Raw genomic sequence first — 16,993 nt, 5'->3', positions numbered from 1 at the left:
ATTGACTGAAAAGGCGAACAGCTTGATGCACGGTTCCCTACAAGGAAAGAAACGGATGATCGCAGTCATGGAAGAGCAGAAATAAAGGGAGTTGTGAACGACGAAAGAAATCTCATGTTACCTTCTCATTCCCTCTTCATCTTCACCCCCGCAATTATCCCTTCATCATTTGAATATTGAATTCAATGATCTTGGCTCGCGTATTGCGGTGGGTTAGCTTTGACTTAGCCACCGACTGACCCATGCCTCTTCTTCTCAAAGACAACTAACTATTATATGACGTCAACCCACCCTAGAGGGACATACTTTAAAGCAGTATGATGATAGAAGAAAACACATATAATTCAATTTTTTTTTTTTTTTTTTTTTTCAAAATTGAGTAGGACTATGCTGCGTATTATGACTGTCCAAATACAGATATGAGGGCGGTGATTGAATGGCTATTTGAGCAGGGAGAGCGGAAGATAACCGGAAGAAATGGAAATAAATAAGATAAGCTGAAAGGAAATACCCTTGCAGGTTTAGTGTTTCTTTGACTGTATGTACTCCATACATGCTGCAAGAAGAAATAGTAGAATGTTACATGTACATGTAGTTCATTGCAGAGCGTGCATCATGTCATGTAACTCAAGTTCCTTCCATCCAAAAGTCAAACACAGATACTTCATATCAAAACTATAAAACAAATTCCACCACAAGAACTCAGAATTGTGATAATTTTCGACCATATGTTGACATTAAGTTCAAATAAAAGAAACTATAAACATGCGGCTCAAATAAAGCCTAGGGAAGCCCGGGCCGGATTTCCATGGGCCGCTCCGCGCTTAAATCTGAGCAGAAGCCAATAGAGAAGCGTCACTTTTATTACCTCCACAACCTTAAATCCACATCAACTCAATCTGTGGGGATTGTTCAAATCTCTGCGCCGGATGAAAGGCTAGCCAGACTCTTCTATATTACACTAATCACGTTGCGGTGCGGCGGCTGCCCGGGCAACGTGTGCCCAACACAATCATACAGATCACATGACCTTAAGTAGTCAAACCTCCATCCTTTGGTGTAAACATCAATAATTGAGACACCCCACTCCCCTTTCTTTCTCTCATCCCACGCACCCCTCTCTGGAGAATTGCCAGGTGGAAAATGGAGTTATCCGAGGCAGCAAATGTCGCATATCTTCCAAGCGAGGAGTGCGGCTCAAACCTTCCGATAAACACCATGTCAACCCCTACGCGAAGGCCCTCGCAGCTGCGCTCGAATAACAACAATACCGGCACCGACAACAAGCGCTCGCCACTACAGGAGGTAAGCCCCAATCTAAACGGGAATTGAAAATCGGGAACCAAAACCGACCGAGACACCCGCTAACAAGTTACATACGAATAAACAACAGCCAACGACAGCAGGGGACGAGAGCTCAAACCAACTAGCTCAAGCAGTTGACGAATTACTAGATCAGCTCCAGGATAAATTTGACAAAGTCTCAGCGGAGATCTTTGAGAAATGTAAGTTAGCGTTCCATCGCATTTCCGATTTTACATTGATACTGCTACAGGCCCGTCAGTCCCGTCCCTCGGCTTCCCCAACGACCCCAATCCCTTCCCATGCTCTCCTGCACAAAAGCTTCTTACAGATATACCTGCATATGCTGTGTGCTTCGGGATACACACAGACGCTAATCCAAACCTTCCTTCTACCAGTGGATGACATGACGCGTAGACTTGACCAGCTAGAGGCGTCCCTTACCACTTCCACCGAAACACATGCGACAACGACCTGATAAGGTCCTCTTTCATTGAAGCGAGTTTTGCTATTTTGTATTTCGCGACATGTGAAGATAAGATATTTTTATATCGTTTCTTCCATCTTTCTTTTAAATCTAGGATGGGGAAATACATGATATCGCTCAAAATTTCGGAACGGCTACAAAATTGGGGTACATGCGTTGTGAAAACTGGACGTGTCTATTTTCTCCTATTGCGGACTAGATCTTGTTGAAAACGACATTGCACGCAAACCCGGTCGTAATGGAGCCTTTGTCATTCTGTCTCTTCACGCGGACTTTTCAATAGTGGGACGTCTCTGGCTACGGACGTTGACGAACTCCATATACAACTCGACTTATGGACACCTGTCCTGTCGCCGCAAATGTTTGTGCTTCTATATCAACAGTGGGCTATTTTTTATGGAATGGAGGCATCATTTAGTTATTTGGTTTATTTCCTAGGAATTTTTCCTTTTATTATCTCTGTTGGATGTAATAAGATACCCAATTGATCCTTACACAAATAACAACCTGAAAGCAAGCAGAGCACCTCGAGAATCGAATCAAAACTCACAGAAACTCATAGTGTAGATGTTAACCTTGAACATACTTAGCTTTCTAAGCCTTACACGATATCATAAAAGTAACGTTTCCCTTCTTTATCCAATAATAAAACAGACAGAAGAAAAGACACCCCAACAATTCCGTGTATTTACAACAATCCTTTCACAGCTCATCTTTCTCTAGCTTCTTCTCTTCCTCCTTCTGCCACAGAAACTTCCGGAGAATATTACTCCTCGAAATCAGATCATCCACCTTCTCTAACGCAAGACCTCCCCTTTTCAAAATCCCCTCCAACCTCGCCAACTCCTTCGCCGCATAATCCTGATTTTCAGCCAGCTTACCCCACACCTTGACATAATACTGTGCATATTGATCCTTCAATCCCTTCGCTGCCACCTTAGCTTCATACAAGGAGCCGGCCAAATCTTGCTTGCCACCATTAATATATCGTTCAAAAATCATATCCAGAATATCAATCGTGCCAGCCTCTTTATCAAGACCGCCACCGACAAGGCGATGGGTCCCAGCATTCCTGTTGACATAAGCGACGAGGTCCTCCTCCGAGCGTCCGCCCTCGTAGTTATATGGACTGGTATCCCCCGCGGGGAAGAATTTGATAGTGGGGTATGATTTTACACCTTGCGCTTCGGCGGTCCTCCTTGAATTTTCAGCTTCAGCGTCAACCTTCGCGACTATGACATTAGATTCGCGCTTGAAGTCATCCGCGAGTTTCTCCCAGATGGGCGCAAGGTTCTTGCAATCTGTAGATTGTTTTCAGTTAAAAGGAAAGAGTGCAAGAAATGAAAAATGCAAGAAAAGGAACAAAAACATACGACCACACCACGGCGCTGTAAACGCGACAATAACATGCTTATCTCCACCAACGGTCTTCGAGAATGTCGCATCTGTCAACATCTGCACATTGCTAGGAGGTTTGTGCGCACCCTTGAGCTTAACCCCTGCCTTCTCCGATACAAACTTCACCAAACTCTCCAAGTCCCGCCCGCCATTATACTCGATGGGCTGGTCACTCTTCCCATCAAACCACTTCAATGTCGGAAACCCCTGCACTCCAAACCTCATTCCTAGAGCCTTATGCTCATCCGCATCAACTTTGCTAATGTGCACCTTCTCGTTGGCGAAGACGTCTGCGAGCTGGTCATAGATTGGGGCTAGGTTGCGGCAGTGGCCGCACCAGGGTGCGAAGAACTTGACCAGGCCTGGTTTACCGGATTTGAGAACCACTGAGTCGAAGTTATCTGGAATTAGGTCGAGGACGGCGGATTTGGCCGTGACGGGGACAATGCTGGTGAGAAGGGAGGCGGAGGTGAGGAGGAGGTAGCTCAGGCGAGCCATGATGAGTGTTTGTTGGGATTTACCACAGTCCTTTTGGGCTCCTTTTACTCGTGAGAAAATTCTTTCCAGCACTGATTGAAATATCCTGAAAATGCCCACCTCCTCAGGAATAGATGTATTTGTGTCTTTTCGGATGTGGTTGTTATCCTTGTAGAATGTTGTTGGCTGTTGTCCGTTATGAAGGTTGGCGGTGTTTGGAACCAATTTAGACCCACTGACGGCATCCAGAAAATGCTCACAGAAAGGACAGCGTTTGATTACTAAAACTACCAAAACCGGTTGAAACGGCCCAAAACTTTAGGTTACTATTTATCGCAGCCTGAGATATCATTTGGATAGTTAAAAATTCATAATTTATTGTTAAGTTTAGAGCTAAATAGCAATTGATATCCGATGTTCAGTTATGCAGAATAGCATAATGATACCTAAGCTCCGCCAGCCAGCTGCAGATGGTTTGACCCGAGGGCCACACTCATAATATTAATACAATATCACCAGGATTCACTCAATCAATCCTTGGGGGAAATAACAATAGGCTTTATAAGTAGATACCAAACCGAGTCCTATGATTGCAGGCAAGTGATGCACGAAACGGATATTGAGCCACCCGAAGTAAGGTTTGGGTCGAGGGTTCCCTTTCTACCTCCGTTCCGTCAACCACTTGTTCGTCTCCTCCCAAAATTTTGCATCTTTGAACTCCGTTCCAGCATTTTGAGTTGCTTGATAAACCTAGAGAAATCATCAATATAACCCAGCTCACTGAAAATGGTTCACAGGGAAGTCAATCGGGATAAGCGTACCGCATCCCAAAGGTTGAAGGCCATGTCAAGGTTTCCGCTAAAACTATCACTATGTTGGAACCATTCTTTACCTTTAGACTTTACCTCAGCTCGAACCCTCGGCGATGTTGGTTCTGGTTGCTGCGGTAAGTCATCAAGATACGTCCGAACAGCGATCCCAAGTCCACAATTGTTGTCGTCGATGAAAGGAAGGCTAAAATCAAATTAATACCACACACTTTCAGATGTCATTTCTTGGTTTATTGATTTCAACTGACCTGAGGCCCAGATCAGTCCAGTCAGTACGTTCTCGGTCTGCGTCCCCATTCAGCAAAAGACTTGCTAGAACCACTTCAATCAAGTCTCGAAGGCTAGATCGGACAGCGCAGATCAAGGAGCGGAAAGACAGAAGCTGTCTACTGAGGGGCCCTGAATAGCCAATGGACTTGTGACGAATCTTGCCAATGCATGCAACTTGGGACACCAATAGATTGAACTTTTTCTCCTCATCTGATCAACAGGTTAGTATTTACAACTTAGACGCAAACTGCTGGGAGTCATCCAACCACTTACCAGTACCCCTCATCGGCCCACCTGAAATATTCACAAACCAATCTTTAGAGCTCAGGATCCCTAGTTTCAAGAGTTCAACTGCGATGAAAGTTGTTTCTTCCAAGTTCTCCGCAGGATTGAGTGACGACATAGCTATTTCAAGTGCTTGGCCCCATTGGGTAAGCTGGTGCTTTTCATCAATATAACCCCGGAGCTGTAGGAACCTCCACATCACATTTGCGAGAATTTCAGCTTTCGATGATAGAATCTATTAATGTTAGACAACGTTGTTATCTTTTCAATAAAGATAGGACACATACAGGGGCGTCTCTAGGTGCAAACGACTTTGAAACAAAATTTTGGTCTTTCACGGCTCGGAGGGCGAAGGTAAATGGAACTTCGTCAACCTAGAACAAGTCAGAAGAAGAAACAATACAGAGGCAGGTACAGAGAAACATACATGAAGCTTCTGCACACTCTTCGGGTATTGGTCGCTTCGAATCTTCCACGGAATCGTAGACGCTTTCACCAGAGGTAGGTCTTCTTTGAGGTTTATAGAGCGTGTTGATTTCGGCTCGTACCACGTACATATATTAATCGCTTTGGTCTGGTAGAACCGATGGAGAGAGTTGGCAAGTAGACACAGCGCCTGTGTTCTAATGGGAGTAAGAAGATGTCCCTGAAGACGACGATAGATTTCCGAATCCTCAGCCCCCAGTGGCAGTTTTATCAAAAGCTCGCCGGAAGTCAACCAATCAGGAACTTGTGAACCAATAATACCCTTTGACATGTAAAAGTATAGCTCTTCGGGCAAACGTTGTCCGATGAGTTCATGTAAATCATTCGATACATTCTCCGCATCCATCGGAGTCACTTTCCCATCGATATCCATTATGATATGATGTTTCACTATCATGAGCGCTCGCTTAAATTGTTCCACATAAGGTGGGTCATTAATACGAGGATCATCTTCTATTTGGCCGCAGAGAGCCAACGCATTACGTCCGGCGGAATTATATGTAGTCATTGCCTCCCTGATGCTAACTCTTTTTCCAGGGAAGATGGCGTTTTCGAAAAGTGGAAAGGTTCGGAGGTATCTGGAGCCGAGAAGCAAGCAAAACTCGATGAATTGGTCGTTTGATATCCTTCCTAGGTCATCCTGGCATACCTGCCTAGATATCCATGTTATTTGGAAAAGATCCGTATCCAGCCTCGTGATCACCTTATCTAGGTCAAAAAGGAAGAGATCTGAGGAACCGAAAACGACATCGACGAATCTATTTGGGCCTTTTTCAAGATAGGCAAGCTAAGGAGACGCAAGGTCATTCGCAATCAGAAGTATTCCACAACGCGGTAGAGCGTGATTACAAAAATACCTGTGCCGAAGCTGCATATGGAGCAACGAGAAAGTCGACTCGCTGTTCATGAAAAATTCTTTGCAAGAACTTATAGAGAGTCTCCGGTTTTGCGCTTCCTGCATGGCGGATATCAGCAACGGACATGAAATTTGTAGATACCTAAGGGAAAATCTCCTCACCAGCAGAGCTGAAAGCATCCACAACCTGATCTGCCTGTTGCTGGTCATAGAGCTCCCACGCTTGTTGCAGGGCACGGGTAGAATCAGCTTGAGTCGAGAAGTCGGGCTCGCGCTTTCCAAAATCGAGTCCGTTGAAGACAAATACGCAGGTAATGCCGGCGTTTTTCAAGGCTTGGAGCTCCTTTTCGATGTTGGCTTTCAGAGAGAATGGAAAGCCCCCTAGGGCGATGAGGAGGGGTTCCTTCGTCGCATGATGATTAAGATGCTGGTCGAGATAATGGGAGGCATCGATGCCTATGACGGCGCCTTTGAGAAGAGCAAGAGGGAGGGTCTGGGCACGACCGCTGGCCCAATCGTCGAAGGCACGAACTGGAAGCAGGCGCAAGAGGTCGGGTTAGTTGTAGGCTAGGACAGTGGTTCGGTATTTTCAATTGTTACTTACTTGTCATTTTGTTGAGGTGTTTTGCTCAGCTGGCAAATAGGGGGCGGGCGGCAGAGAAGCAGGACTCCGCAAGTCAGTAAGCTGCTTTCAGCCAAAGAGCATAGCTCACCGGGGTGGCGAATAAGTAGGTCCCCCTAAGGTAGCTCAGCTAGGACGAACAACCGCAAGGAATAGCTAAGCATAAGAAAAATCCTTGGAAGCCTTGTTAGATTTCCACAATGTAGAAGGGATGGATTGTGGAATGGCAATTTCAGCGCAAAAGGCCGATGATAGAGCAGAGCACAGAGTTGTGATTCGAGGCGTGGTGGTGGTTCCCGATGAAAAGAAGAATGGAAGATGTGAATGAGCGGTTGAAAGTTGTAAGTTGCACCCGACAGTGGGCAGTGGGCTCAACCGGGGAGGGCGTGGCTGTAAGCGTGCGAGAGGGACGGGTACCTGCACATACTTTATTTTGGGTGCTTTTTAGTGTCTGGAAAAGTAGTACCACGTACCTGGTCTCTGGGACATCAAATACTCGATCTCATCCTCGGATTTTATACACATATCTTCCAATTCCGCTTTTAATGAGAAAATTAATGAGAAAAGGTACAAGATCCTCCGGAAAGTTGTTCCATCCACAGCTGGCTGAAATAATTGAGTCACATCCAAATGATCGACTTCATCTGTAACTAGAACGAAAAGTTGGATTGCATACCGCGTATAAAGAGTCTGTCTGTTGTTCCTCCCTGCCACTATCAACAAGTCCATCGTCAACCCGATGCAAGACTTTGGAGCCCGATGAGGGGATACAGACCAAAGAACCAGAGAGGATAAAAAGCGCAACAAGGAACCTTGAGAGTTTAAACCTGTCCCCTTGCTATCATCGTATATCATCGTCCATCATGGCGGAGAGCGAATCCACCAGGGGAGCTCTTTTGCAGCTGCCAGTGATCAACATATCCGAAGCCACGCCTGCAGTTGGCAAAGCCATGATTGATGCGGCGACTAAATACGGATTTTTCTACGTCGAGAGTGCCAGTAGCGATTTCTCCAACGATGACGTGGAGAGTGCGTTTGCAATGGTATGCCCTCCCCATCAGCTGAATGCGTGTGGTGAGCGGGGTTTTATATACATATCAACACATACCAACCCACAGGTTTCCCTTCCGAATCTAATATATGGCTAGATATCAGATACATAGTTTACGTATTTTCAGTGCTAATTTGGAGTTTCATCTCAGGCTCGGGAATTCTTTGCCTCTCCTTATGAGGAAAAGGCTGCTGTCAAGATTGGTATCAATGTATGTTCGATGTACTGTGCATACATTCCATATTTGCGCATAGCTGGTTATCAGCGTATCCCAGCATTTGAAGTGAAGCTTTGTGGAGCTTTTAATTGACTAGAAGCTTTCCCCCTTTTTTTCACCTTTTGAATTAGAATAAGGGCTGGTCTGGAATGCATGCAGAAACGCTTGACCCAGCACACCAACAGGTACGCCTCCAACTATATTCAGCGCAATGGCATCCAGCTGTCTGGCTCACTTGCAGGAACATATGGAGAGCGGAGACTAACAATATATTACTATTCTTTGGCTTCATTGCTTGAAATAGAGGGGGGATTTCAAAGAGTACATAACATTCCACCCTAACCCCTTTTTCATATGCTTATATCCTTCTCCATGCATTTATATCTCGAAACATGACAGCTAATAAACATCCATGCAGAGCCATGAACTTCGGCGAATTCAAAAACAACAAGGCACAACAGGAACTCCCTAAATCCCTCATTCCTCATGAGGCAGAACTAGCCCGCTTTACGAACCTCTGCCAAAAGACATGTCATCACATCCTAACCATCCTTGCGCTGGGTCTGGACGTAAGAAACCTGCCCTCCTCTCCATCCCTCCCCACGAAGCAACAAAAGAAGCAGAAAAGAGAGAGAAAAATCCCCTCCTTCAGAGTTAGAAACAGCCCCAAACTCCCTCGTTATCAAACTAAATCCTTTGCCCACAAAAACAGATCCCCGAAACCTGGTTCACATCCCGCCACGACCAAGCCGTAGGCCCATCAGGCTGTACCCTCCGTTTCCTTTACTACCCCTCCCTCGACTCCCCCGCCTCCTCAACATTCAAGCATGACATCGACGTCCGCGCCGGCGCCCACAGTGACTACGGAAGCATCACCCTCCTCTTCCAGCGGGACGGGCAGCCGGGATTGGAAATCCTCACGCCAGCGGGGAAATGGGCACCTGTGCCTGTTCGGCCCGCTGCCACTGACCCCGCTTCCGGCAGTGATTCCATATTCCCACCGATCTTGATAAACATCGGCGATCTGCTGAGCTACTGGACGGCTGGGTTGTTGAAGTCGACGGTGCATCGGGTTGTGTTCCCACAGGAGGAAAAGGAACTGCGGTGGCAACAGACGCACAAGGAGGAAGGAAGCCGTGATAGGTATAGCATGGCATATTTCTGCCATCCGGTGGATAGCACGGAGCTTGTGCCTGTGCCTAGCAAGCTGGTTGAGGAGGAGAGAAAGAGGCAGATTGTGGGAACGGAGGAACAGCGGGCTGGTAGTGATGGTGATAGTAGGGAGAAGAGGCCCTTAACTGCCAGGGAGCATTTGGCGGGGAAATTGGCCGCGACGTATGGTGGCTTAAAGGAGGAGTATCAGTGATTCGTTGTGTTGCTCACTCTTAATTTTCTCTGCGTAAATCTGCTCCTGATCTATCTTCAATCTCGATGGAGCGTCTACTGATGCTGTTCGTTTCCTTCACTTCTCCTCTTGCGTTCTAAGGGAATATCAGGAAAAGAAAATTGGCACCTGACAAGCTTCATTGAGCTAGCTATATGGACGCCGTAAAAAAGGAAATTCCATTCTTGAGGCTTTTATTTTAAGCTTTGCTTGTGAAACCTGGAGCCACAGAATTGATTAAAACTTGCATTCATTCAGCACACAATCAGCCAGATATTCTGAATATATAGAAAATGACGCCAGTTCATTTCCTAGGATTTCAAAACTCCAGCGTTCTCATATAACATGGTAAAGAGAAATAACAACATCAATTTGAGAAATGAAACAAAAAGAGAAGAGAAAAGAAAAGAAAAGAAAAGAAACCCTCATGCAAACCATCACCGCATTGGAAAAAATGAAGTTTTCACAATAAGGGGAAAAGAAAGAGGGGAAATACAGTGTTCGATATGTTATCGGTCATGTGTAAGTACATAAGGTATAATAACACGTACGTCGCACGCAGTCCCACTCATACAGATGTTCCACCATCACCAGCGATCAACTCTCCCTCCCCAAAAAAACTGACCTGACCCGCTTGCCCTCCGATTCTCCCAGCCCGTTTCGTTTCATTTTCACCCATTCGATGATAAATAGATAAGATATACTAACTTAGAATATGGGAAGAACAAAGTGACAAAACAAAATAGTAAAATAGGAGGAGTAAAAAGAGAGAAAAGCACAATCATTCAAATGCCTATTCCATTTCATCGGAATCGGAGGTCGATCGGAGTAAGGACAATGTCATCAACCACTCAAACCATCAGTAGGTTGAGTAAAGAAAGGTTGAAAAAGCTTAATTCAACAGTAATGAGCGTGGAGGAAAGTTAGAAATGAATATATGTTGGTGAATTAACGAGTAAGAGAGAAATAATGTACTGCAGGTGGCTGTGGTTGTTTAGGCTTATAGTATTCAGAAAGAAAGAAAAAACACACAAAAATGGAACCATGGCAGAACAGCAAAGTCAACGCAAAAGAAAACACACAGGAGGGAATGAAAATGAAATTAAACAGCATGCACAAAAGAAAGTAGAGGTCAAAAGATGAAGACATTAGAAGGGGGGAGAGAAAAAGAAGAAAAGGCGGAAATACCAAATGCAAAGGGGGGATTCGCTATGTCAACTGCAGACCCGTTCCCAACCTATGAATAAAACGAAGATATATGAGCATGCACTGAAGACCGTTAAAGAAAGAGTATAAAGAAAAATGTAAACTAGGTTACATTAAGCCACAGAGAAACGAGCACACTGGGCGAGAGAAGAGAAGAGAAGATGATGACTATGAGTGGTGGATGCATATGGGATCCACATTCTTCATGAACGTAAAACGCGAAACACGCAAGATGGGTTCCTGACTGAAAAGAGGGAAGGAAACGAAGGAAATTCATCGATATATATAATTCTGTACGGGGGAAGCGAGAGTTATGAGTTTCTCAGTAAGAAGCAAAGTTGGGAAATTCCGGTAGATGGTCAAAACGCAGTTTAGACAGAGGAAAAATGATATCATCAAGTGATTTTATTTTTGTTAGAACAATGGGGGGAATCGCTAGTAGAAAAGTGTAATTGTTGGGATATGAGTTGGGAGCACGGCCTGCCTATGGATTGGAGTAAAATGTTTTTAATGGTAAGGATTGTGCTCCCCGAGGAAAGTCTGAGAGAGAAAACATGGTAACATAAATGATCTCTCTCATTAATGGGCCTGCTCTGACGGTCCTGGAGTAATGTGGCACCAATGGCGGTGGAATGCCCAGGCATTCTTCTGGCACTCTTTGCTGCAGTATTTCGTTCTGCGGCATCGGCGACATTTCGCAAATTGCCGCTGAAACTCCTCCCATTTGCCACATTTATAGTAGGCGCACTGGCGAATCCCGCCCCGCGCGTCATCCTTGCGGCATAGATTTCGCATCACAACGCACGCCCAATATTGCATATCCTTAGTATGATGTCGAATGGTGAATTTTTCAACGAGGGGGAAGATATTGAAATCATCAGGAAGGAGGTATTCTTCTTCTTCCTCTTCCTGCTCCAATGGAGTGTGAGGTTGACCGGTGGCATCGTCCAATAGATGAATATCCTTCCCCAACTTCAATTTGGGGACCAAGTGAGATTTCTGGAAGTAGGAGCGCAAATTACAATATTTTGACACATACGCCAAAAGTTGTAAGGCCATCAACACATCTTCATCTCGAGGCATCGCAGTCAAAACGTTTGGTGCAACCTGCCGATCCCGCAAGTAAAATGGGTAAGGTGTTTGTTGGATAACAGGAGATGCCGTAGTTATGGTAGTGGGGCGAGCGGGAGACAGACCAGTACCTCCGTTTCCGGGTTGCGTTGTTGTGTTTATGATGCTTACATCAATTGCAGATGGGTGCGTAATGTTGAAAGTCTCTGCTTCGGGTGTATCCGATGGGTTGGGAATCGTAATTGCGTGGGTATCAGAACTACCGTCGAGCATCGAGCCACTTTCACCAACATTATCGATTTCCATTCCGTTTTGTACATCAACTATGGGTTCAGCAACAGGGTGAGGGGAGGGATCCTCTCCCATGGCGACATCATCGCCATTTGTGTCATCAGACTCTCCTGATCCTGAAGGTTGTTGCCGGATTGACGGGCGTCTTCTAGCTCTAGCAGTGAGTGATGCAGGGTTTTGATTATCAGGAACGGCATGGGGTGTAGTGGGTGAGTCGGGTTGAGAGTTAAGCCCTGGCTGCAGGCCTGGGACCATCGAAGGCAACCTGTCTGCATCGCGAACTGGTCTCATTCCAAAGCCATCAGTGCCATCCACAGGAGGTAGAGCAGTAGCAAGAGGCTGCATAATTCGATGGCGATGTGTTCCTGGCTGAAGACGGCCCTCGTGTGTTCGGTGGCTGCGACCATCGCGGGGAAAGGTCGTTCGTTCTGGTGGGGATGTCAAGACGAGTTGAGGAGAGGGCGTGATCTCCATTGCTCCAGACTCCCCTGGCTGCGAGTCTTGGGAATACGGATGGGGGATCTCAATGGACGGTGGTGGCGCTTGTCGACGAGTAGTGCGGTGGTCTGAAGTAGTGGGAGCCCTGTCGAAGAAAGATGAACGATTGCCCTGATTGTGTGATCGGGATGAAGGCTTGTTGGTTCTGGAGCAGTTTCTTTGGGCTTCTGCATCCGCACGTGCCCTTATCTTATCGACAACGCGAATGTAGTTATCGAGAATTGTGGCCACCACAGGCACAATATCTGCCTCAACCACTCTCGTCCTCACGTTCTCTGTACCACGAACTCCGATATTGACGACACATTGGAAAGCCAGATTCCATTTCCACATTTCCATCAAGTCCTTGCTTCTCCCTTCCTTGAGAATGCATACTAGCTGTTCTATCCCGCCATCCACGGTCAGAATATCACGAATCCTGGCGGACGATGTGGTGAGGTAGGCGAGGTGGTTCAGAGAGTTGATGAGCGGTAATGTTGACGTGCAATCAAGGGCGCGTCGGTCGTAAAGCGTAGTCGTAATGTTGACAGCCGCCTTGTTGACGTTCGGAATGCTGAAATTTACTTCCCGCATGATGATGGTGGATGGTAGATGTCGCTGGACCCTGTCAATATTTTGACTTGAAACCTTAGATATAGATAAGATGTAAACCTGAGGTAGGTCTTAGTTTGATCGTGATTTCTCTGAAAAAAATTATTTCAGGATTCGAGAGGCCGTACTTGTGTAAAAGATTAAACACTAAGTAACGCTTCTAAGGATAAGTGGACTTGATGGGCCAATCTACATCAGACTGAAGGAGGGTGTTCGGAGAAACACTGGGGGTGTAAGATCCGTGATGCTTTTATATGTATTCTGGTGATAGTCCAAAGAGGGGGAGGGGAATTTCGATGGGCGAAGAAGGGAGAAAAAAAAAAAAAAAGGCCGTTGTAAAACTCAAAACCCTAGAGGAGCACGGGAAGGGAGATCATTATATGGAGTGGACGCTGGTTGCAAAACGCGCAAGATCGAATTTGGACGACGAGATTGGCCTTATGGCGATGGAGGACGGGGGGTTGACTCTATTTCAAGATTTGTTAACAAGATGATTTTGCATGGACTTCCAGACATCAGGTGGTTTATGGGCAAAAGAGCTCTTCGGCACTAGCGACTCCGTCACAAAGGTGGCGAGAACCTCAGTGAAAAAAAAAAAAAAAAAAAAAAGAAAAAAAGAAAAAAAGGGCAAAAACAAAAACGGAAGATAGCCAACACGATGAAGGTTCCAAAAATGAAAATCAGGGACAGTTAAATGATATACTGACCTAAAATTGATGGATTGTTGGGATAATGAGAACAGGGGTGACGGTGGAAATTTCCCTTCTAAAGCAAGGGACTGTCTAACTAACCGGGGATTAAGGGAGTAAAAATGCGAGAAAAAACGACCATCATGACATAGACGTGGAGGAAGGGTATCTGAAGAGAGGCTAAAAACGCATAGTAAGGGGATAAGGTGGAAAGAGAAGAGAAGAGAAAGGAGAGTAGATGCGGAAGATGTAAAGATTGGGTGATGGGTTAGGATGGAGGGTTGGTTAGAAGAGAAAAGAAGAATGGTGAGAAGAGAAGAGAAGAGAAGTTGGAAGTGGAAGTGTTTTGGCTCTGGCTCTTGGCTCTGGCTCCGGCTCTGGCTCTGGCTCTGGCCTGGGCTTGGGCTTGGGCTTGGGGTTTGGGGCTTGGGGTTTGGGGTTTGGGGTTTGGGGGTTTGGGGTTTGGGGTTTGGGGTTTGGGGTTTGGGCATTAGGCATTTGGCATTGGGCTTGGGCTGAAGGAGAGGAAGAACAAAGCCTGAGGAAGCCTTGGCTCCTCCTGGCTTGCCCTGTGTCCTTTCTCAGGCGCGGGCGGAGGCGAAAGAACATGGGCTGGACACGGGTGGCTGGGCAAAAGCCAGTTAACCAACCCAAGTTAACTACAGAGTTAACTTGCTATGGCTGATGACTGATGGCTTATCTAAGGGCCTGGCATTATCTCTACACAGTTACAACTCTCCGTTTATAGATCTATCTATCTTTTCCCCGTCCCAATGACCTCCTGTCCGTCTGCTGAGCCATTGAGTCCCGAAGAAGGCGGTTTGCATTTGGCTTTGTGAAGAGATAGAGAGCATAACCAACTACCCCTTTTCCCTCCCAAACCAGATTCGATAACTTGAGAAGTGCATTCTGACAACAGAGTGCATCGAGCAAACAGCAGCAACGGCAACGTGAGAAACCACCCTCGTCTATGAAACAAGTATCACAATAAAACCCGCCCCGTTGATTCCGTTTCTACTGCTACTACTACTACTACTACTACTGCTACTACTACTACTACTACTGCTACTACTACTACTACTACTACTACTACTACTACTACTACTACTACTACTACTACTACTACTACTACTACTACTACTACTACTACTACTACTACTACTACTACTACTACTACTACTACTACTACTAGTACAACCAGCACCGAGTCTGGTTAACCAGTTAGATTTGAGAATGAAAAATCTGCCCGGTGTTTATCCCCAGAGCAAGACTGGGAGATTTAACATGGCTATTTAGGTTACCTTCTTGCAGTTCACAAAATCAAGAAACCAAAAACCAATACTTTGCGAGAGAGCCAAGTAGATAGAACCACTCTATATATCACGCACCCCCTTCACCATAGCTGCTTTTCTGCCACATTCGTCCGCCCCAAATCCCAAATCCCATCCCGTCTCACCAATATCCGTAAGAAACCTGCCTATTGTTCAAAACTTTTGCCACAGCAACATCTGGTTTTTTGAAACTGATCTCTCTCCTAAGTGCACATGGAAGATGTGTCTTTGCACTTCGCAAAATGAGAAAAATGGAGCATTCACTTTTGGCTTGATCCACTTTTGTTTCGGATGGAAGGAGTGACAAGCAACATCCACAACAAAATATGAGGGTCGGAAGCATCTCTGTCAAGAAAACGCAAACCATCTTTGATTAAAGGGACAAGTTGGTGAACACTGATCGGCAACACAATATCCCAACTCTTTGGCTGGAAAGCACGGCCAGATCTGTCAGGGGATAGTGCATAGTTTTCGCCCGCAAAACCATCTGCTTCCTCATGCAAATAGCATTTTAAGGAAAAGCCCCCCTGATGGATCAAACCTCCAGGCGCCAAAGGCTGGTGTGTGTATGTGGCAGGCATTTTGCCGTCTCTGGTTGATAAATAGGCGCGGAAATTTTTTGCATTGATGGCTATGCTATTCATTTTTGATGCAAAATTTCCCCAACGGAATGGGGAGTGTTTTGATTCCCTCTTTCTGTCAGCCCCAAAAATAAAATTAACTTAATGATGAACTGGGAAGTTGGGCAGATTCCCGCCAATCAGTTTATGAACAGGAACTGAAACAAAACTATTGATAAAAATAGCGAAAAAGAAAGCAAGCAAGTTAAATGGGATGAAGTATTTTAAGATATGCAAAACTGGTACACAACGACAGAGGTAGTTTTCAGATGATTGAGCCCGAGTGTAACTAGTTATAGATGTTGCTCTTGTAAAAAGATTCATGCAACAATTGAAAGGTGCGTGGGTTGATTCCTCCAAGTTATTTAAAACTACCAAGCTACGCACCCAAGTAGAGTGTCCTTTCACATATATGTAATCATTCATATAAAGAGGCCTCTACTTACTCTTCCCACCTTCGTGATCAAGGGCGCTATTTAACTACAACCTGCCCGCCATATGCCTTCTCTGGAAACCTTTCGTCTTTCCCACAGGCGGCAACAAGCAGCAACAACCTGAGCATGCTTCCGAGACTTCAGAGTGTCAAGGTGAAGATGCTGCAGCTCGGCCATTCAACCCCAGCTTGAATATTGGGATAATTTGTCCACGATTCATTTAACCAAAAAGACAATGCAATAAAAGAACCTGACCAAAGAGACAGCTCTTCAAGGACAACAAACTCTTCATAGACCCATCACTCGCCAGTTTCAAGCTGTTGAAGGACGCCTCAATCTCATCCGGCTTCCTAGCTTTCTCCGTGATTGTTCACCTGCTCTCTTAAAAGAGATAAATAAATTTTCGAGATTGGGAGGGCCAGATCTGTCTGCTTTGAGAAACATGTGTATCAAGCAGACTCAAAACCGTGCTAGGCTGCTAATGTGACTCTAGTATCCGGTTCCGATGAGCTCTCATAGCAAGCGTCGGGCAGAATTACCTCAGTCATCTAACCTCCTCCAGAGGGGGCAAAGGCAACCGCGAAAACTTCAAGCACC

The 16,993-nt window shown here is 45.7% G+C and overlaps 6 protein-coding genes across 6 annotated transcripts; 2 read left to right on the top strand and 4 right to left on the bottom strand.

Annotated features, from left to right (window-relative positions):
• Positions 1-1,143: 1,143 nt before the first annotated feature.
• Positions 1,144-1,780, top strand: PAAG_02483 (hypothetical protein; the record flags this gene model as incomplete). The annotated part of the gene is made up of 4 exons (XM_015844655.1): positions 1,144-1,305; positions 1,394-1,505; positions 1,556-1,652; positions 1,720-1,780. The coding sequence occupies 4 exons, from the start codon at positions 1,144-1,146 to the stop codon at positions 1,778-1,780; spliced, it is 432 nt and encodes a 143-aa protein (XP_015701703.1).
• A 711-nt stretch (positions 1,781-2,491) lies between these two features.
• On the bottom strand, positions 2,492-3,685 carry PAAG_11504 (protein disulfide-isomerase domain; the record flags this gene model as incomplete). The annotated part of the gene is made up of 2 exons (XM_015847144.1): positions 2,492-3,090; positions 3,163-3,685. 2 exons carry the CDS (start codon positions 3,683-3,685, stop codon positions 2,492-2,494), a joined length of 1,122 nt encoding a protein of 373 aa, XP_015703276.1.
• A 639-nt stretch (positions 3,686-4,324) lies between these two features.
• Positions 4,325-7,002, bottom strand: PAAG_11503 (hypothetical protein; the record flags this gene model as incomplete). The annotated part of the gene is made up of 9 exons (XM_015847143.1): positions 4,325-4,414; positions 4,486-4,678; positions 4,743-4,974; positions 5,038-5,284; positions 5,337-5,423; positions 5,477-6,322; positions 6,393-6,490; positions 6,554-6,922; positions 6,996-7,002. The coding sequence occupies 9 exons, from the start codon at positions 7,000-7,002 to the stop codon at positions 4,325-4,327; spliced, it is 2,169 nt and encodes a 722-aa protein (XP_015703275.1).
• An 874-nt stretch (positions 7,003-7,876) lies between these two features.
• PAAG_11502 (hypothetical protein) lies at positions 7,877-9,647 on the top strand (the record flags this gene model as incomplete). Its single annotated transcript, XM_015847142.1, has 6 exons — positions 7,877-8,056; positions 8,216-8,275; positions 8,413-8,466; positions 8,586-8,602; positions 8,700-8,850; positions 8,994-9,647. 6 exons carry the CDS (start codon positions 7,877-7,879, stop codon positions 9,645-9,647), a joined length of 1,116 nt encoding a protein of 371 aa, XP_015703274.1.
• A 1,803-nt stretch (positions 9,648-11,450) lies between these two features.
• Positions 11,451-13,304, bottom strand: PAAG_02478 (MYND domain protein (SamB); the record flags this gene model as incomplete). The annotated part of the gene is made up of 1 exon (XM_002795726.2): positions 11,451-13,304. The coding sequence occupies one exon, from the start codon at positions 13,302-13,304 to the stop codon at positions 11,451-11,453; it is 1,854 nt and encodes a 617-aa protein (XP_002795772.2).
• A 1,675-nt stretch (positions 13,305-14,979) lies between these two features.
• On the bottom strand, positions 14,980-15,986 carry PAAG_02477 (hypothetical protein; the record flags this gene model as incomplete). The annotated part of the gene is made up of 2 exons (XM_015844654.1): positions 14,980-15,220; positions 15,607-15,986. 2 exons carry the CDS (start codon positions 15,984-15,986, stop codon positions 14,980-14,982), a joined length of 621 nt encoding a protein of 206 aa, XP_015701702.1.
• Positions 15,987-16,993: the final 1,007 nt, after the last annotated feature.

This window comes from Paracoccidioides lutzii (assembly GCF_000150705.2).
Source record: "Paracoccidioides lutzii Pb01 unplaced genomic scaffold supercont2.5, whole genome shotgun sequence".
NCBI lineage: Eukaryota > Fungi > Ascomycota > Eurotiomycetes > Onygenales > Ajellomycetaceae > Paracoccidioides > Paracoccidioides lutzii.
Note: the sequence above shows the minus strand (reverse complement) of the source record. Positions and strands in the feature narration are given on the sequence as shown.